Below are 22,654 nucleotides of genomic sequence, written 5' to 3'. Positions count from 1 at the left end.
CAGCCATTAGACAGGATCCTAGACAGCTACACAGGTAGTGTGGTTCACTCTACGCTATGAGTATTATCAGACATTGCTTTCATCAAACATTGCTTTTATCTACCGTCACTATTACCATATGAACAAGAGTACAGTGTTTCCAAGAAACTACTGTTTTGAGAAATAGTGCAGCTACCAAGACCTATATGCTCCAGAGGAAGAGGTGACTTTCACTGATTCTCGGAGCCTGTAGACAAGGAGTGAGAGAGCATAGAGAGAGATCCAGAATCTACCCGTTTGTCAGTTCGAATCGTAAGCCAGTAGATTGGCAATTTACATGTCCTTTGATATTGTATTCTTTCTTGTTAATCCTAATTTTGCACTCACTAAAGGGTAAGACAACACTCCATATATTCCAATGTTTGTAAAAGAAGGATATATACACTTGAAAGCCTGGCTTGAAATCAAGACTCAATGTCCACACTTGCGTAGATGACACGACACTTATACATATGCTAAACATGAGACATTGTATCTTACAACTTCAACACAAATATGGAACATATCAACCCTAATGAGGCCTTTCTAGGTTCAACGAGTTTTTTTTTTTCTTTCCGTGGTTGCTTCTCTCTGAGAACATCACTTGCGTTGCTTCTTCGCTTGTGGTTCTGTTTGTATCTCTCCCTATGAATGTAAGGTACAAGATTAGATTCTCGATAAGACGTTACGCAGACCAGGTATGGGTCGGTATGAGCCTAATAGGATGCTATTACTCTCAACTATCATTGGCTTTGTAAGTGTTTGATAACTATTACTTAGAACAAAAAAAAAACAAACAAAAAAGGAATTGAAAGGGTGTGTGCTTACAACAATAGAGAGCTGCTCACGGATATAAGCCATTGATCTCAACATGGCACCAAGTGTATCGCGGGACACCTGAAATTTGACCTCTGATTCTCCCGTTGTTGTCTCGGTATCTTGAAGCTGAAATAAAATAGCAAAAAAGTTGGAACTCTTTAGTTTAAATTAAGATCGCTAATATGAGTAAGACATCAATCTAGTTAATCACCAAAGAGAGCCACATAAAATAAGCAAAATCCGTTTTCTCACGAAATAACAAGCTTTTAGTTCTTCACATAGAGATGAGTCAAATGTAGTAGTCAAACAATAACCTGTTCTACAATAGGAAGACCCAAAAAATTCACATTCAAGTAGCGACATTGCTACGGATAACTTGCAGAAATTGTGGCAGCTTAAAAATGAAAGTGAGAATCCTAATTCAGTAACTAATATGGGGATAACAAGTCAAACAGCACACACTTCCTGAACTGACTTTATACAAGGAGATTAGGGAAGAACCCAAAAAAAAAGCCATATAAAAAAAAATTAGAGATGCTTTCCAAGAAGACATTTTAGTTGAAGCCCAGCATTCAAAGACTTTCGTCACATTAAAGTGAATAACGACAAGAGAAACTAGCTGTTTGCATGCATCTACAAGTCTAGAATCTAAAAAAGAATACCTTCAAATTGATGACAGCCACTCTATTGGCTGGAGATGAGAGTTGCTCGCTAATGTAAGCCATAGACCTTAGCATAGGTTCAAGCGTAACGCTAGACAGCTGAAATTTGACATCCATATCTGCTGAGGGAAACTTTCTGTAATCGTGCAACTGAAAACATAATGAAAAAGAATCCGCAATAAACCGGTCAACTACATTTTTGCAGGAAGCAACAAGACTATTGATGACCACGCAAATTTAATTTCCCTACACTACAGTCAGTAATGCAAATTTAATTTGCCACTAATGCCCATGTCAATTGTTCAAATGTTCGACACCGTGAGGCTTACAAATATCTAATATCGTGAGGCAATCATCACACCAGAACAAATTTCAGCAAAAGTAGATATAACTGCAAAAACAATACAGAAAGTTTCGGATTCATATAACACACACCTTTAGTTTGATAACTGCAACTCTACCACCGGGCGTTGTATTCTTACTCTCCCAAGCCCAAGTCATTGACTTAAGACAAGGAAGAGCTACCTGTAAGACAGAGCAAGTAAAATTACCACCCAACACAAATAGCAAATAAGAAAAGAAATAAGACTGAAAGGTTTCCACAAGATACCATATTCTCAGGGGCACCATCATCTCGGTGAAGGGACACTGGTGCCATACGCGGCAGATTCAGGTCGGCAACAGATTGAGCTCTGGCCCCACCATCATTAAGATTAAATCGGCGTAGCATCTCATCCTGACGCGGCCACAGCAAAGGGGTTGTGTCAGTAGCTGATAGTGAGGTCTTTTCATCACTACCAATTCCAACACAATGCGAGTTAGGAGGTGTAGCTCTACTTAAACTTTTCCTAACAGCTGAAACTTTCTTCCCACCTTCTCCGAGTGCCCCCAAAGCAATACTATAAGTTTCAGTTGTAATTGCCCCTTCCTCAGCATACTTGATGGCCTCGCGACATAGATGATTATAGCGGTGTATCAAGCTATCATGTCCATTTTCACTGACATGCTCATCCAACCCTACCACGCTCTTGGCATTTCTTGTCCACCGTCTCAGAATATATTGTGGTGGCAAAGTGAGTATATTTGTGACAGTAAACACCGTCAAAACATGTCGGCAGAGTATGCCAGAATGCTCAAACATTTGACAGCTGCAGTTTGCTCTCATCTCAGGGTAGCAAAACGTCACTAAATAAGCTTTGTTGTCATTTTCAAATTTCGCAACCCTAAATGTGCTATTGGTACCATCATCATCAATTCTGTTTGCAGTGTAAGCGAATGTCTCTACCAACTCTTCCTGAAACTTTGCAAATATCTTCCGTGTAAAGAGATTTGCAGCCTGATTCTCCATGGGTGATGGAGTCTTCAAGACTGGAGGTGTGTTGACAGTGTCAATATCCGCGTCAATCTCCATCTCAAACCAGCTCTCCATAGCCCTTTCGTACAGCCTAAAGAACATCGGAAGGGTTGTCTGCTGATTCACATACCCATCAAAGAAGGAACTCGGATAACCTTGGCTAGGAAACACAGCAGCAAAAAAGGAATCCCGGAAATAAACAGGTACCCATTGACCTCGAGCATTATATAAAGAACTAAGCCATTCATGTCTTCCTAAGTCATACTTTTCAATGATGGAACTCCATGACGATTCAAACTCCTCTATCGTTTCGGTGAAGTTGATACAGTTATATAGCTCCACCTGAAAACTAGGATACGCAAGACACACATGAGCAAGCTTTTCCTGGCCTTCTCTTAGCACGTCCCATTTATTAATACAGTGACGAGCACCTGGAAATACCTGAGCAACAGCAATCTGTATGGCTCTATCTTGATCAGTAACCAAAGAGACAGGTGACTGATCTCTCATCGCTGTTAGAAAAGTCTTGAACAGCCAGACAAACGAAGCGTCTGACTCGTCCAAAATTAGTGCACATCCAAATAAGATAGTCTGACCATGATGATTCACCCCAGTAAACGGAGCAAAAGGAACCCGAAACTGATTGCACCTGTATCTTGTATCTAAAGTGACCGTGTCGCCAAAATGAGTATAAGCAATCCTAGACCTCGAATCTGCCCAGAACACATTTGTCATCTGATTATCTTCATCAAGCTGAACCGCATAGAAAAAACCAGGATTCTCTGCCTGCATCCTCTTAAAATACTCCAACAGATTATGTGCATCCCGTCCAAGCGTTCTCTTCGTGTTTGTAGCCATAGGTCCATAATTTACTCTATTTGAATCCTTAGACGCACTTCTAGCTCCTCTATAACTAGGTTCCAAGGGAACACGAATACCATCCATAGAAACATACATCATACCACTAGGAACACTCACCCCTTCTTGAATAGTTTTCTCCGAATTGGCAAAATGCCTACGAGGACGAAGACAATGGAGTGTGTTAGGACTTGACAACCCATGAGTGTGCTCTTTAACGAGTTTCGTCACAACCCATTTATCCTGACTCTTCATCTCTATCCTAACCATTGCATCACAGCTCTCAGCTGGTCTTCTTTTCGACCTTTTGCTGCTACTACACCCGAATTCCCGAGCAGTATCGGTTTTAGCAAGGGGCTTGGAAGTAAAGCCGAGCTGCCTAGAATACTCGTCGTAGAAAGATTTGGCGTCTTTCTCTGAGTGAAACTCCATGCCAACACACGGCTCTGCGATTCCCAACGGATTTGTTCCACTGCAATCGCTAGATTCAGCATCTCTATCATCTCCAATCCCATGAGTATTCACCATTGGCAAAACCTCGTCAGCCAAATGAATATCCATCTTCTCTCTCTCACTTACTGATTAGAGAACTTCCAAACAGCTGTTTCACATCTTCATAGTCTCACACTACCGATTCTGAAATTAGGGTTTCTTTCTTCACAGCGATCAAATCGACGCAGCAATTAGGTTCCGACGAACTCCTTTTAAATCCTCGCTATTCTAGGGTGAAAGTTTCTACAGATAGCTAGGGTTTATCAATCTGTACTCTGGGATCGACTCAAGCTAAAAAAGGCAAAAACTTTATAAGTTTAGAAACGAAAGTCCACATTAGCCATTAGTCTAAGAAGAGAATCGAAGAAGCTTACCTGAGAAGAAGAGGACGCGGCGCTGCGTTGCACACAGCCAGAATGCGGTGAGGTTTATTTTTTTTAAACAAAAAAAAAAACAATTTCCGGCGTCAATTTATTAGGTTTTTTTTTATAAAAAAAGTACATATGCTAAAATAATGGTTGAATTATCATGATAAATAAATATAGAGAATAAACACTAGAATGTTCTCACAAACAAATCAGTTTGCTAAAATGATGTCTTACCTTTACATTTTTATTGTACTAATCTCATCACGAGAGAAAAGGCAGTGTAACCCCTGATAATTAAAAAACTATTTTTATTTATTTTGATTTTTATTATATTTTCGTAAATCAAAAATATATAGATATATTTTAAAAACAGAAAATCGTTAAAATTATTTTAATAAATTTTCAAATTTTCAAAATTCATAAATTTATTGTATATACACGATTTAAAAAACAAATTAGATTTTAACCCTGTGCGTCCGCACAGAATTGTTTTATTTTTTATTTCTAATATAAGTTGCATTTATCTTTTTTGTTTAGATATAATTTATTTTTGTTTAGATATCATTTATTTTTGTTATTTATTTTTTTAAATCAAAAAATTGTTATTATATTTTAATTTTAAACAGTAAAATTTGTATATTAGTAGAATAAGAGTATACGTTAATTAAGTATACATTGATCTAATGTTAATTATAAACTTTGTTATTATGTGAATTTAGATTTATACATAAACAATCTATATATCTATGAATTTGTTAATCCATCCGTTTAGTTGTCTTAAATCATTTTTAATATCTTACATGTTTTGACAAACTAACCCGTATAAGACTATAATTATAATTGTATAACCCTATAAATATTTACTAATATGGAATATTTGGACCAATTGATTATAAAAAAATATAATAAGATATTTATTTACTATTTGTGCTACTAAAAAAATGTATATATATATATATGAACGGACTAACCTGTTAGTTTAATTGTCTCAAATCATCTTAATATATTACATGTTTTAATAAATTAACTCATGGACTATATATATATATATATATATATAACACTAATCAGCTCGATCATATTATTGTATAATATAAATATTTATTAATCTCAAATATTTGATATTTTAGACTGATTGTTTATGATAAAATACGATAAAATATTTATTTACTATGCATTTTTATAAAAATATTATTTAAATTTAAAATTTTTTATTAAATCTTTCCTGTATTTAAGAAATTATAAAGTATTAAAATTATTATCTAAATTTTCGTAATAAAATTTAATTATAATTTTTTTGAATTTTTTGAATTTAAATTAAATTGAATGCAAATTTTTGTAACTAAATTTAATTAAATTTCTAATAATTTGAAATTTAAATTAAAGATGACCAAGATTTTAGGAAATCTAAAAATATCTAAATTAATAACTAATTTTCGGAAATTAAATATAAAAATAAATTAAATTATTATAAAAAAACTTTGGGAGAGTTTGGATGCAAGCACTAAATGTGCTTCTGTTTTAATAGAATAGATGGGACGAAAACCCTAGAAGACGATGGCGACGGCGATCGAAGACCGAAGCTTCTACATCTTTTCCGGCGGTCTGGTTCTTCTGTGCTTCTTCCGTCCTTCCTATCGGTGTGTTCTGCGTCTCCGCTGAGCATCATTTGAATCTTCAGTTCGTTTTCCAGAAATTTGCAAAGCTTTAATTTGTTTGGTTTTTAAAATCGCGTTTCTTCACCGTTCTGGGTTCTGTCGGCGACAACAACCACCAGAGAAGAGTAAATAGAAGTTGTGTACCCTAAATTTGTTTGTGTTGCAGCAAGCAGTTCTTTTCGTCGATGGATTTCAGAACCAACGTGCGTCGAAGAGTTCTTACTGGTAGACTTGTTTATATATATATATATATATATATATATGGTAGACTTTTGTATTTAGGTAAAATGGTAGAGTTGTTTATTTAAGTATGCAGTAGAATTGTTTAAATTATGGTTTAGGTATTAATATGGTTTAGTATCTTACTGACTCTTGAATTCTGCTTGTACGCGTAATGAGATTTGGTCTTTAATCGGTGGTAGACCACTCAGGTTCAGTTTGTACGACTTTGTCGATATAACGGGTCTCAGTGATCCAATCTAGGTAGACTTGTTGTGTTGGAATTAGGTAGACTTGTTGTGTTGGTATTAGGTAGACTTGTTGTGTTGATGTTAGGTAGACTTGTTGTGTAATTGTTAGGCAGACTTGTTCTTAGGTAGACTTGTTAGACACATATGGTAGACTAAGTAGACATGTATGGTAGACTTACCTTTGTACTTGAATTCATTGTCATTTTATTGTGATAATACAGTCCTGGTTTGTTGAGCACCATGAGACGCCAGACCCCTTTCACACCTACGTCATGAAGGATATCATCAAAACAATCAAATTGGCGATTGTGGGGTGTATACTTTGAAGTTTATTGAATGTTTGGCTCTCGGATCTCCCATGGATGGCATTAATGATGACACAGTTGCTACGATATGGATGAAATATGCGGCAGAGACTAAGGACGAGTTACCAGAAGAATGGTTTAGGCAAACCCTTCAGCTCATAGATTAAGGATTGTACCTTGAGAGGACCATTTTCTTGTTGTAGTGTTGTTGGTGGTTATTCGCTATTTATTTTGGTAGATTGGTCGCATGGACGAACCATTCCTGCAATTGTTGAAGCAGGTTTAAATCGGTGATAGATTTATTTAACAATGGAATGGTAGAGTTGTTTTATTGTAAGATTTGTTGACAACTGAATGGTAGATTTCTGGCAGTAAGTGGTAGACTATGGTAGAGTATAAATATAACATAAGTCTACTTCAAAACAACACAAATCTATTACAAAACAACACAAGTCTATTACATAACAACACAAATCCTCACTAGCTGAAGATATTTTCCCATTCAGTTCATTACTCGCCGCTTTGTCATTAACCTCGTCTTGATCGTCTTGTTTTCAAAGTGAAGCAAAAACACGGCAAATTATCGAGAATTTGCAACAAAAATCGGTGGTGAATCTTTGGGTAGCTTGGGACTGGATCTCTTCAAAATCATATAACTAAATTGAATCTTATAACCACCATGAGGAGAAAGAGATACAACATCAAGAGAACATCTGATATAGGGGAAATCATCGACAAACACTTAAGGGCGGCTACCCTAGATGTAGTTAATGCGGTGGTTAGATGTAGAAAATTCGGTAATAACTGCTGGACAAAAAAGTAATTTCGTATCAATAAGTCTACCTTCAAGTGCAGGACAATAACTCTATTAATTTTTATAAGTCTACCAATTCTTAAAAAGTCTACCAATTTTTACAGAACTCTATCAACATCGATGCGCCAAGATGAACAATAAATCTACTACATTACCATAAAATGTCAAATAAATCTACCACTACCAAATATCTCTATTACATTGTGTAATATATCTATCACTCAGAAAACATAACTCATGTAAGAAAATGTAAATTAAAGTCTACCACTCAGAAAACAAATCTACTTAGACAGAACAAATCTACCACGCGTTTTTAAGTCTACCCAATACACAATTAAATCTATCATTATGAATCAAAATCTCTAGTAGTCGATTTATATTTTTCGTAAATAAGTCTATTTTTTATAAAACAAATCTACTTCAAAAGGTAAATAAGTCTATTAATTTCGTCAACCGAAGTCAACTTTCCGTCATTATATCTACCAAATCGAAATAAATCTACCTTATGGAACAACAAATCTATCATTAAAATAATATATCTACTAGCAAAATCAAATCTACCTTAACATTAATAATAAGTCTACCAACAAAAAGTCTACCAACTTTTTACAAATCTATCAACATTTACACAAATCTATCAACGGATAATATATCTACCTACACACGTTTAAGTCTATCAACAAAAATATCTCAACTATTAACGATGATAGACTTATTTCTTAGCGTGTTATTTTGACTACTGACGTGGAAATTAAATAATAATGGCATTTTCGTAAATGCGTTTTTGTCATCAAAGCGTCCGAAGGGTAAAATCGGGGTTTTTCAAAAAGCAAAATTGTTCTATTAATTTCGAGATTGTAAGCTTGTTTTCCTAATTACCAGCTTTTTTAGGGTCCCTATAGCAATCCTCCCATAAATATAAAGATACATATACAATGATAATTCGTAGTAATAGAGAGGAGAGAACTATTGTAATTACTTCTTTTTGTAAATGTTGTAGTGATACAAAATGAATTTACAATTATTTACTTAAATTCATAATTTTTCATCATATATATATGGATTTCATTGATATAAGATAAATCCAAAAAGTCTTAAAATTTGTCACAAGATAAAGCCCCCAACCAAAGGAGACAAGTGGAGGGAGGGATGAAACTCTAAATGAAACGCTAAGAGTATTTCCAACCCAGCCTTTAAACCCTCAAATTTGAGGTTTTTGGTGCTCCGGCATAATCCTTAAACCTTCAAATTTTGAGGTTTTGAATAGTGAAACCTCAAATTTGAGGATCCACTATTCAGACCCTTAAAATACTGTTTATTTTATTTTATAGTCCTTACAATTATATATCTTATCATAAATCTACTTTTTGTTTTTCTTTTTATTTTAGTCCATACAATTAGATATCTTCTAAATATCAAATGTATTTTTATAAATTTAAATATCATTAATAAAAATCAAATAAATACTTGAAATTTTATATTAAAATTACCAATATAAAAGATATATTACATGACATTTTTATAAGTAAACTTAATAAAATACATCAAAACACACAAAATAAACCATACTACAATACTAATAATCTGGTAAATACATAAGAAATGTATTTTTATATTTATTTATTAAATTTTTATCATTATAGTTAATTATTATGAAAATTAAGGACCATAATGTAAAATATAAACTTGCTTTAAAATAGATTTGAGGTTTAACCATTGGAGCAATGCACCCTTAAACCCTCATTTTAGGGATTTGACACCCTTAAAATAAGGATCTCGGTTGGAGATGCTCTAATAAACAACAAAATCAGATAGAGTATAAAAACTCAAATAATCGCTGACTACACGGAAAAAATCTGAAACTGTTGTGAATAAAAAGCATATACTTATGTATATGCATCTTCATATATAATATTATATTTAAGAAATGATAACTATAATAGTTTTTTGGAAATTATTAAACCAGCTTTCAAAAATTTTAATTATTAGAATAACTTACGGTACCTATTTTATCTTTGTAATTTTTGTTGAGAAAAATCGTAATTACAAAACTGACATTACTATTTATAATCCATGTCATTATTTACGGAAAAACCAACACGCTCAAATACACAAGTCTACCAATATTTCACGGTAGATATATATTTTTTTTGGAAGACTTATATTTGTAACCATAGATTTATTTTGAGTCAATAGATTTATCAGAAGACGGTTGATTTGTTTTGAAGTTGGTAGATTTGTTTGATGTTGGTAGACTTAATTTGGTAGATTTATGTTAACGTGTGGTAGAGATGTTATTGGTCACTAGATTAAGTAAATTTCGGGTAGGCTTGTTTATAATGACAGTAGATGTGATACGATTTGGTAGACTTGTTCCCTGATGGTTGACTTTAGTTGACTTATTGGTAGATATTTTACCGTATTGGTAGATTTATCTTATTTTACGGTATGTTTATTTTCGTCCGAGGTACACTTTTGTTTCATGATAATAGACTTATCGTTGGATGGATTGATTTGAAGTGACAATTTATTTATTGTTAATAACGGTAGATTAATAATGTTTTGGTAAATTTACTAATGCGTTGGTAGATTTATCTTTTTATTAGTAGATTTATGGTTGAAATGGTAGATTTGTTAGTAGACTTAATTAATGATAAAAGTAATAATTAAAAATATAGGATAAATAAACTTAACTATTATCCCCTTAATATTTATGTAGTAAATTTTGCCCCCTTAATACTTCTACAAATAATTTAACCACTTCTACCCTTTTAATTCAAATTTAACCATGATAATTAAAATTTAGAATACAAATTTAAACATATTAAATTTTAATTGATGAAAAGTAAAAAAATAAAATTACATTTACCTTACTTTGTAGAATCTGCTTCCTACCATTCTTTTTCTTCATCGCGACAAAAAAAAGTTAACACCGGCTTCTCTTCTCCGGTGAAGCATCCGCCGGAACTTCTTTGCTATCTCCGGTAAGTCTAAATCAACCGCCGTCCTCCTCTTATCTCATCTGCTTACTCTTTATTTACAATTTCGTTTCAATCGATTGAGATGTTAGGGTTTGTTTAATCCCAAATCGATTTGTGTTTTCTGGGTGTAGGGATAGTGATTTTCGGGCTTAGAGAACTCCGTCGCTGCTGTCTCAACTGATAATCTGAAGGTAATGTGTTGATTTACAGTGTTCAATTGCTCATAAATTTCAGATTATAAATTTTTCAAAATTGTTTAATATGTGTTTTCTTTTTCTCTTCGTTAGCTTCCCATGATTTGTTGTGAATCGATTTCGCCTTTTACTGTGGTGTTTTCGTAGTTGTGGAATCCTTGAACTGATTGTTTTTTTTTTTCTTTTCTCTGCTGCAGTAGCTTCTTAGGCGAGTTTTGTGTGGAGTGATTTTCTATCTCCCTCTCGCTGGAGTTCTCTTCAAGCCTCTTTTCAGGTACTTCTTCCTTCTTTTTGTGAATATTCTTAATGTTGTCCTGCTTCTCTAAATCGTTTACTCTTTTTGAGAAAAATTTTCTATGCTTTCGTTGATCTCTGTGGTTTGATTGTAGACTTATGTTTTACATCTGTTGTTGGATTTATTACTCTTGACAATCCTTCACAAATCTGATTCTTGCTTTCGTTTTGCATTTGTGGTGTTTTCTATTTTCTTGTGATGTTGTAGCTGAACTTTCGGGTTTATCCTTGAACTCTAGGATGGCTATCGAAAAACTTGCCTGATTTGTGAATCACTTCTGCCTGATTCGTGGTTAGTATCTGTTAGCAACTTCTTTTTTTTTACTCTTCATTTTCGTTCTTCTTATTTCTATGATTGACCTTGCTTGGTTTTTGAAACTAGGGTTCTTTGATTTGAGCTATATTGTTGAAAATCGAGTTTAAGTGTGATGTCTAGCTTCAGAAAGAAACAGATTTTATGTCATTTAGTTGAGAGCTTAAGGTTTAAGAGAGAGAGAGAGAGAGAGAGAGAGAGAGAGAGAGAGAGAGAGAGAGAGAGAGAGAGAGAGAGAGAGGTGAAAGTTTAGTGTTTCCACTCTCGTTGATCAACTCTCAAAACAGAATGTTGCTATCTTTTTAGTATCAAGACAAGATTTGATATCGGTGCATGAATGTTCAATTTGGTGGAGCTGGTTCCAATCTTATGTGGTGTTGATTTTTGCAGGTCTGACGATATTTACACAATCACGGCTAGAGTAAAGAATCCCAGCATGTAAGTTTCAGCCATTTCACCTTTTCTTCCTCTGTCTTGTAGTTTTTTCTTCTTTTAATTTATGTTTGGCTTCCTCTCTCTCTCATTTTACTCTCGCTCAGACCCAAACTCTTGCTCAGTCACTTTCCGGCGTCGCCTCAGACTCGGTAGTCTCAATTTATGGTCAATGGCTTTACACTACAAGAAAGATCGGGTTTTACGTCGGCAGATATCGACGTAAAATCGACGTAAAAGAGCATTTACGTCGAATTAACGACGAAAAAAAATCATCGAAAAACGATCGTTGTAAAACCGAAATCGTCGTAAAATCGTCGTAAAATTACCAACCCAGGAAAATCTTCGTAATTTCGTCGGAAACTATTCGTCGTAAACGCGACGTAAATTTTCCAACGAAAGTACAACGAAATAAGTCCATCATAAGAACGACGTAAAATCGATGTAAAATGTTCGACTTTAGATCGACGTAAATTTACGACGAATTTATGTCGATTTATAAATTAATTATTTAATTTGATTTTAATTTAATTAATGAATTTTTGAAATAATAAAAAAATTAAAAATAGAAGAAAAACAATTTAAATTGAAATTTAAATTCAAAAATAATTTATAAATAAAAGAAAAAATTTAATACAAATTGTTTTTTACAAAAAAACGTCTGATTTCGTAATCGTCGAGGTTGAGATCGACGTCACGAGGAGGCTCTCCGTCTTGGCCGCCCGTCGCTGCTGGACCGTCGTTTCCCGTCTGCACTACCGGAGCCGAAGACTGACCCTGCGTCTGCTGGTCCGATGGTCCAGTACTGGAAGTACCACCGGTCTCAAAGACCCTTCGTGCTCGCTGTTGCCTCGCTCGGATTGCGGTGGCCAACTGCGGAACCGCTTCCGCAATGATGTCGAAGAGATCGTGTATCTCGGTGAGCTCATGCTTCTGGGCCACTTGCTCATGCCTGAGAGTGGTGATCTCAGCATTGGCCGTAGCAAGCTCCTGGCGAAGATGACTCGGATCCTCCTGCGTGCGAAATCCGGAAGCCGAGGCGGCAAGACAGTCTCTAATAGAGCCCATCCCTAAGGTTCGGCCCTTCTTCTTCGGAGCAACCTACAAATAGAAAATAAAAACCTTAATTATTTAAGTAATAAATATAATAAATTTAAAAAAAATTGAAATAGATCATACCTCCTCGAAAATCTGGTCTTGCTCAGCGACGGTCAACGGTACTTGGATAGTACCGTCAGGTGTGGCCTGGGTCTCCCGCTCGGCGATCCGCTGCATAGCGGCATTGTAGATCTCCTCGGACCTCTTCCGGTGAGTGGTCTCGAAGAGCTTCGTCATTGGAGGTAGTTCTCCTCCGTTCTCCTCGGCCTACCAATTAATAAACATTAGTCAAAAATATTTAATAAATTATAGAAATAATTAAAATTAAAATAATAATGAAATAATTTATATTTAATTACTTACCATCATGAGACGTCTTTCCGCAAAAGATATTTGGCCAGAAGTGTGCGGGGTCACTAACTTCTGACCGTTAGGGTCGACCCGGTTTTGGACGGCCGAACACCTAGCCGCAGTGGTTTGGGCATGCGAGTCCAGCCAATACGCCTTCAACCCGTTCCAACAGAAAGTGGACATGGAGCTCGGCTTTGCGTCGTCTCCATCGGTCTCCCACTTCCGCTTCCAATCGGAAACGGTGTTGACTAGGCGTTTCTGCGCCTTTAGCCGGAAAGCTTCGCGGACCGCCACCGGTTCGGGAGCCGGCGGTTGAGGTGGTGGTGGAGGTGGTGGTGGAGGCGGTGGTGGAGACTGCTCCGCTACGGTATTCGGAACCTGGGAGGCTCCGGAAGATGAAGGGACATCGGTCCCGGTGTTTCCTGAGGCAGACGCCCGGGAAGAGTGTCCGTCCACCATAAAGTTGATGTAGTGCGTCCTCCGTCGAGTCATCGTCTGCAAAACCGGAAAATTTTTATTTTTGAAATTACAAATTAATTTTAAATTATGATCCTAAATCTAACAAACACCCTAAATCCTTAATCTAACAAATTCCGATCCTAAATCTAACAAATTCCGAGCCTAAACTAATTTCCGTCCTAAACCGTTTGTATTTCTCAACTAATTAATAATAAAAATTAGATTTTAAGTAAAAAAAAAAAATAACCTGATTTTTGGGTTTGCAGGGAAGCAACGAAGTGAGGAGGAAGTAGGGAGAGGAAGAAGTTGAATGAGCGACGAAATGAGGAAGGGGTGCTTCCATATAAATAGAATTTTTATTCGTCGTAAATCCGACGTAAACATTACGACGAATTTACGACGAAATCGTCGTAAATCCGTCGTAAAGCTACAACCGTACAACAAAGCGAATAAGACACACACACGTGGCTGTATCTGGACTCTGCGACGAATTTACGACGATCAGGGTTATTCGTCGTAAATTCGTCGTAAGATTACGACGAATTTACGACAAATCCTTATAAATCATAAAAATTATAACGGCTATGTATTTACATATCGTCGTAAAATCGTCGTAATATTACGACGATTTTACGATGGTGTGTACAAAAATGATGAATTACAAAAATTGAAACACCCATAAGCACATACAAGCATGCCTATACATGCTAAATGTGGTCTGTATAACTTTCTAGCATGTTTAAATAACATAATGAAGAATTTGGTTTGATCTAAGATAAATTCTTACATCTTCTCTAAATGTATATAACACCTTAAGATTACTTGATAAACACATATATGTCAAATTTTGAAATTTTTTTTTTTTTGTTTAGAAAGTTGTTTTACCTTATCAGATGGTAAGCCATATCATTATCTTCATCTAAATCCCCCCTGAACCCCAGAAAAGATTGATTATAAGATTTAGGGGTTACATTTCGTCGTAAACTCGATGGTATTTTACGACGAATTTACGACGAATGGGTGTGATTCGTCGTAAATTCGTCGTAACATAAACCACATATCCACAAGTTCTTCAATCTTATACTACAAAACCTTATATAATACATTAGTTTACTCAGGAAAATGCACCCAAAAACCATTCTGTGAGTTGGGAAAGCTAAACCCTATAGGGTTTAGGGTTTACATTTTACGACGAATTTACGACGATTTCTAAATAATCGTCGTAAATTCGTCGTAATAGTCAACATATGTCCAAGTCAACACGTAAGCAAATTTTCTTTTCATTAATTGTCTTTCATTTTTTAAACATTTAAATTTAAACAAATTTATCAAATTTGACAAATGTTACATTTAAACGTTCAAAGCATGCAATTATATAAATGCCAACATCATACTTAAATATTAGTCTTCAACATTTTCCTCGTTCTCCTCATCATCATCGTCATCATCACTGCTTGTTTGAAATTCGTCAGCACCTTCTTCTGTTTCGTCCCCATGTAGATCTTCAACTTCTCGATTATGTGGATCAATTAAAAGAACATTTTCTTCAACATCAGGTTCTGTAATGTCGACACAATCATCTTGTTGCATTGGCGGGAGATCTACACCATCAATTATACCCCTTGGAGCAACTTTGACAACCGCCAGCCATGAAATTCCCGTACTCCGAACTCGAGGATATGAAACAAAGGTGACTTGTTCTGCTTGAGATGCAAGTATAAAAGGCTCGAACTTATTGTATCGCCGAGATGCGTTTACATCTACCACTCCGAATTTGTTAATACGCACTCCACGACCTACCGTAGGATCAAACCAATCACATTTGAAAAGAACAGTTTTCATTCTTACTAATCGGGGTATTCCACTTCAATTATCTCTTTGATGATCCCATAAAAGTCTACTTCACCTCGTACACAAACTCCATAGTTTGTAGTTGCCCGTTGAGTGCCATGACTATAAGTATGAAAAACATAGCCACGTGTAAAATACATAGCTGCAGTAGTTATCTTCGAAATAGGACCTAGGAGCAACTCATGAAACCATACTGCATATGTCATGTCATCATGCTCGACTTGACCTTTTAACCACAATGCATAATGTTGGTCTTTCCGCTTGTTAATTTCATCTTCTGAAACACCGTCAATGCATTCTCGGACTTGACTGACGAAAGTGCTGAAATTTGAAAACATTGTTAAGGACGTTTCGTCTATGCAATCAAAATATAATCATGCATGCTTATTTGTATATATGTACCTCTCGTAAGGTGCCAATTCCTCGCAATTCAGAAGTATATATGTATGTGCGCTGTGGTAGTCCTGTTCGTTTGACCAACAAGTTTCTTTTAGTTTCCCACTTAGACGTCCAATTGGTGAGAATATATCAGGCACACCTTCTACTGCGTAACTTTGGCCTACACCCCCATCATCGTAACGTCTTGGAGCCCGTTTGCGTGTACGAACCTTCGGAGCAAAATAATAAGACGTGAAATGAGAAGTTTCTTCTGTCAAACTTCCCGCCACGATAGACCCTTCAACTTTTGCTAAGTTTTTGGCCTTACCCTTTAAATGCTTCATAAATCATTCAAACGGATACATCCACCTAAACTGAACAGGTCCACCCAACTCTGCTTCATGAGGGAGGTGTATAGGTAAATGTTCCATAACAATATTGTATAGGTGTATAGGTGGGAATATTTTCTCTAAATTGCACAACAATATTGGAATATTTGTAGACAGTTGTGCAACTACATCTTCTGATAATGTCCTTGTACTTAGATCACGAAAGAAAGCTCCAATGCCTCCTAGTGCCTCATGGACATGTCCCGGTAGGAGTTCAGCAAACGCAAAAGGAAGTAACCGTTGCATAAACACATGACAATCATGACTTTTCATCCCTGAAAACTTTTGTCCTTTATCCACAGATTTAGCCAGATTAGATACATATCCATCTGGAAATTTCACGGCTGATGATACCCAATTAAACAATGCTGTTTTTTGTTCAGCACCCAACCGAAATACAGGAACAGGTGCTTTCCCATTACTCACCATATGCAACTCAATTCTGTTACATATATCGGGTAAGTCCATCCGTGATTTAACGCTGTCTTTGGTTCTTCCTTGGACGTTCAAAACAGTATGCATGATGTTATCGAAAAAATTCTTCTCAATGTGCATAACATCAAGATTATGTCTAAGCAAATGATCTTTCCAGTAAGGCAGATCCCAAAATATACTTTTCTTGTGCCAATTGTGATGAACCCCATATCCTTCAGGCATATTCGCAGGAGTGTGCCAATTTCCTCCAAGGGGGACCGTTTCAAGTCCACCCCAATGATCTATTTGCGCTTCAAGCTCTACTCCAGTTAGGTACACTGGTGGAGGGAGACGAACCAATTTGTTCTTTATAAACAAACGCCTATTTCTTCTATATTGATGGTTTGGTGGTAAAAATCGACGGTGGCAATCAAACCAACAGGTTTTCCTACCATGTTTAAGCTGAAATGCATCAGTCCTATGAAGACAATAAGGACATGATAACCTCCCATGCGTTGTCCAACCTGATAGCATTCCGTATGCCGGGAAATCGCTTATTGTCCACATAAGCACCGCTCGCATGGTAAAATTTTTACCACTCGAGCAGTCATATGTTCGTACTCCAACATGCCACAACTGGTTTAACTCATGTATGAGTGGTTGCAAAAACACATCAAGGGCCTGCTTCGGGTGATTTGGACCAGGGACTAATATACTTAGAAACAAAAACTCTCTTTGCATGCACATATCTGGAGGAAGGTTATATGGCGTAAGAATCACAGGCCATAATGAATATTGCCTACCAGACATACCAAATGGACTAAACCCGCCAGTGCAAAGACCAAGATAAACATTTCGCTTAGACCTAGCAAAGTCTGGATGTACGGTGTTAAAATGTTTCCAAGATTTCCCGTGAGACGGGTGAGTCATTTTGCCATCTGTTTGTGAATGTTCCGCATGCCCTCATCGACGCAGCTGTCCGTTCAGATTGATATAGTCTTTTTAACCTATCAGTGATAAGAAGATACCACATTCGTGGTAAGGAATCTTCTTACGCCCAGCAATTTGCGGTCTATATCTTGGCTTTTGGCATAAACGACATTCTTCAAGCTTCTCATCATCTCTCCAAAAAAGCATACAATTATCAACACAAACATCAATCATCTCAGAAGGCAATCCAAGACTAAAAACCAGCTTCTGAATTTCATAATACGTTTCAGCAGCCAAATTATCATCTGGCAAATACTCTTTAATAAGATCTGCCCAATCGTTCATGCAAACTTCAGATAGATTATGATCAGTTTTTATTGTCATCATCCGCTGCCAATGATAATTTTGATAAACCTTCCCTACATCCCTCGTACAGAGGCTGTTTTGCTGCGTTTAACATATCATAAAAGCGTTTCGCATCTGCATTGGGCTCCTCAACAGTATCAGCATGTGTTTCATGAAATGCATCAGTAACCATTTCATGCATCCTATCATGATCTTCACCCTGAACTTGACTACTTTGATAATCATTGGACGCTTCAAAATCCACATGTTCTTGATGATTACTACTACTCCGTGCAGCCATCTGACCACTACTTTGACCATATCCCTCTCCATGCTGATACCAAATAAAGTATTGGGGCATGAAACCTCTATTCAATAAATGCTGCCAGACAGTGTCAATAGGAATATCTTTCCTATTTTTGCATTTCACACAAGGACAATACATTTTTCCGCTTTCAATTACAGTTTGCATAAGGCCGGCTTGGTACATGAATATTTCCAATCCGTTTTTGAAGTCTTCAGTAAACGACCCATCACCATTTTTGGGCGTATACATCCACTTTCGTAGATCGTATATAGACATTTCAAAAACATATATATTTGACTTTTTGTTTTTGAAATTTGATATAAATTTCAACTACTAAAAATTTTACTTAAACATTCAAAGACTCAAAAAATTTGTGTCTTTATATGTTTTTTGGGTTGATGGAATAATGAGAGAAGAAAGGGTATATATAGAATTTTTTGTTTGGTTACCAACATATTACCATTGCATATTTACATTAAATTTACGTCGAAATAAAACTTACATCACATTTACATTGATTTTACGTCAATTACAAGATAGAGGACAATTAGTCGTATTATCGATGTAAATATTACGACAATATTACGACGAAATAAAATTCGTTCTTCATTCGTCGTAATATCGTCGTAACATTACGACGATTTTACGAGGGTCATTTTTTACGTCGAATTTACGACAAAATTTTTGATCGTCGTAAATTTACGACGACTAAAAATTGTCGTAAATAATTCGACGGAAAAGCTCCTCATTCTTGTAGTGTTAGTAATTTATGGTCAATGGTTTGTACTCTTTAAGTGTCATCTGTTTTTGGTTGTAGGATTGAAACCCAAGTGTATTGTAGTGTGTATCATTTGAGTTTAATTTGTTTCTGAGTACTGTGTTACTATGATGTTGTTTATTAGCTTTTTAATAGTCTCTATACATCGGTGGTTTCTCAGGTTTTCAGCCGTTTTATTGTGTTGTTGATCAATGCAGAGTCTTGGTGCTTTGTGAAACTATTTTTCACCCCCAATGATTAGTATCTGTTCAGATGAATTTGCGTTGCTTTGTGAAATCTGATATGAGATCACACCGACTTTAAGAACCTCTTCTTTGTAGTGTAGTATTCGATCAATAGTCTTGAGCTTTAGTGATGGATTAGTGCCTGGATGAAAGATAAAAACTTCAAAAGATTTATTGATTACAGTTGCTAGCTTTAGTGAAGGATTAGAGATTTATTGATCAAGTGTAATCTAACCTTAGCTAGTCCGACTGTAATGATTCTGCAGAGGAAAAGGCACCCACTTTGATTTGGGCTCGGAGGCGACGGAGGAAAAGCTCCATCTCCAAGGTCAGTTTCCTTTTCTGTTCTTTCTTCTCTCCCTCTCTATTGAACCGAGCTGTGGGTAACTCTGGCTGCCGGCAAAAAAAGAAGAAGCTAAGTTAACTAGATTGGATTGATTTACAGTGCTGGTTAAACTGCAAGAAGATAGGTTAACTAGATTAGTTGAATTGAGCTTTAAGAGTGGTCAAACTTTGAATCCAATTCACAAATGCTTATTCCAATCACGTAGATACTCTTTTAAAATCTTGTTTTTTTTACTTCTTCTACTTCTTCTTTGTTTGTGGTCGTTTTCCTCAGAATAATGGCACTTAGTCTTTAGAATTGAATAAGCGATAATCAAATTGTATGTCTTTGAAAGACTTGAGCAATTTTTTGTTTTGTTTTTTGTTTGCTTTTGTTTTCCCCTCAGAATAATAATGTTGTTTCACTGTCTTTTCTTCATTCTAGAGCATGAATCGACATCTCTTATTGTTTTATTTTTAGTCTATGGTAGTGTAGCTGAAGGAAGACCTGTGACTGTGAGACAGCGCCGCTTTGGAATTGGTCTTGGAAGGTTCTTGTTAGTTACTTTCGTTTTTTACATCATTGAAACACATTATTGAAATTTTTTGAAAAAATTCTATGTCTTCACATGACTGCTACTCTTACGCTTGCTTTTTAGCAAAGTCCTAGCAACACCATTCAAAACAAGATATCACTTTTTTGGTATCTCATAGTGTTTTTTTTTTCTTGAAGGTTCATCGTTAGATTTGTTGTTGTTGTTGTTGATATCACTTGAGTTTCATTTGTTTCTGAGTACTGTGTTACTATGAAGTTGTTTATTAGCTTTTTACTAGTCTCTATACATAGGTGGTTTCTCAGGTTTTCAGCTGTTATATTGTGTTTGTTGATCAATGCATCTTGGTGCTTTGTGAAACTGTTTATCATCCCCAACTAAGAATCTACATTAGGAGTCTAATTTTCCTTTATGTTGGATTGAACTTCTTTGTTTTCTTAAGACAGCTTTAACACATAAAAGGGAACTTCTTTGTTAACTCGTGATGAAAGCTCTTTTTTTTTGCTGTTACCATCTTTTACGTTTTCATCATTGTCTTTGATTGCTACTCATTAATGTCGTTTCTGTTATGTTGTACATCTGAGGATAGCTACTCATTTCCGTAATCTTGTTTTTTATTCGCAGGAATGGATATAGAGTTGCCTAAACGGTTTTTTACGCCAGGAAGTGAACCGGAAATTGAAAAAAATAACAATCGCTGCACATTGTCGATCCTTAGCCTTGTTCAGAAGCACCTGGAAAAAGATTATGAGACAGTTTTAAAAGATCCACTTTTTGGGCCGATTGTGAAGATTCATCAGAATGGTCTCGGGTATTCGGCGAGGCTAATCCACAGCATTATGTGCAAACAGCTCATGACAGACAAGAAACATGAACTGTGGTTTGTTTTCGGACAGAGACCTCTTCGCTTCTCCATGCAAGAGTATTATGCAGTTACTGGTTTCAGTTTCCGGGAGACGAAGAACGAGGACTGGGAAACCTGGAAGAAAGATGGTGGATTCTGGATCAATCTGTTGGAGAGTAATGCAGGAATAACCCTCAAAATGATAAAGGATGTGCACATCAAGACTGCTAACAAGTGGAGCCGCGAGGATAGGTTGAGGTTGGTTTATGTGTGTGTTATTGTGGGTTTGGTTATGGCTAAGAGTATTTACATTCATATCCCACACAAGTACATTATGTTGGTGATGGATTTGGAGAGGTTGCATAGATACCCATGGGGTCTTAAGTAATTCGACTTTCTGATGGAAAACATTACAAAGATTAGGGCAAGGCTGCGAGAAGGGAAGTCATATACTCTGGATGGATTTTCTCTACCTCTTCAGATCTGGATAATGGAAGCAATACCTGTTTTGGGGACAATGATGAGCACAAGAGTAAAAGATGAGCCAGTTACCATTCCTAGATGCACTAATTGGCTTGGATTTAACCTGTTATCATTTGGAGATATTTCCTGACTAGAAAGCACCTTCAGAAAAGTTGTGAGTATTGTCTTTATTAAATAAATTTGATTGGTTGGTTTACTTATGTTTGTACCATCTCCATATTGTCTAACTTTATTTTTTTTAACGAATTCTAACAGGATGACATCTACCCGTTTATCTCTTGTACTGGGGATTTCGACATCATTGATTCGGCCGAATATGTTAGAGATGATGAGATGACTGATGGGAGAGTATATTACTTGAAGGACATGATCGGCCAGGGAAAGGATTGGAGTAAACATGTTTGGGAAATTGATGGAGCTGGTAGCACATCTTCTTCTGCTCGTGCGGAACCATCAGCCACCAATGGTGATAATGCATGCGAGGAATGTTTACTTGAAGCTGAGACACCGAGTTGTGTAGCAGGTTACATCTCTATTTCAAACTCTATCTAGTGCATGTGATTCATATTGATATTTTTTTGTTGATTCTTTTTTCTTCCAAACGCAGGTGACGTCTCTATTCCAAACCGCAGCAAAAAAAGAGTGCGTGATCCTGGTTCAGAAACACGGAAAAAGCAGATGTTGTGGGAACGAGCTGTAACAAAAGAAAGACATATCGATGATGGTTTAGAATCCTTTATTCGAGATTTGTTTCAGAGTGCACTCAAACCTTTGGAAGAGAAGATCCATAATCTTCATGTCATGGGAAAATTGAGGTATTAGAGACTTCTGTTGCTGAGTTGACAATGAAGATAGGAGAACCGTCTCCAAGTGCTCCATCCATCAATGCAACA

General features: G+C 36.2%; 1 protein-coding gene across 2 annotated transcripts; it reads right to left on the bottom strand.

Annotated features, from left to right (window-relative positions):
* Positions 1 to 373: 373 nt before the first annotated feature.
* Positions 374 to 4,642, bottom strand: LOC18025618 (protein FAR1-RELATED SEQUENCE 3). Of its 2 annotated transcripts, none has more exons than XR_002900877.1 (6): positions 4,578 to 4,642; positions 2,110 to 4,494; positions 1,935 to 2,024; positions 1,500 to 1,618; positions 847 to 963; positions 374 to 663 (listed from the first exon to the last, which is right to left on the bottom strand). XR_002900877.1 is itself a non-coding variant. In XM_006408595.2 (6 exons), the coding sequence occupies exons 2-6, from the start codon at positions 4,270 to 4,272 to the stop codon at positions 619 to 621; spliced, it is 2,565 nt and encodes an 854-aa protein (XP_006408658.1). In that variant the 5' UTR covers positions 4,273 to 4,494; positions 4,578 to 4,642; the 3' UTR covers positions 374 to 618. The 2 variants fall into 2 exon arrangements, 1 of the variants encoding a protein (XP_006408658.1); XM_006408595.2 differs by having other exon boundaries at positions 1,500 to 1,649.
* Positions 4,643 to 22,654: the final 18,012 nt, after the last annotated feature.

The sequence above is a fragment of the Eutrema salsugineum genome, unplaced genomic scaffold (assembly GCF_000478725.1).
Source record: "Eutrema salsugineum unplaced genomic scaffold, Eutsalg1_0 scaffold_12, whole genome shotgun sequence".
NCBI classification, from domain to species: Eukaryota; Viridiplantae; Streptophyta; class Magnoliopsida; order Brassicales; family Brassicaceae; genus Eutrema; species Eutrema salsugineum.
This window is presented reverse-complemented; position numbering and strand designations above follow the sequence as displayed.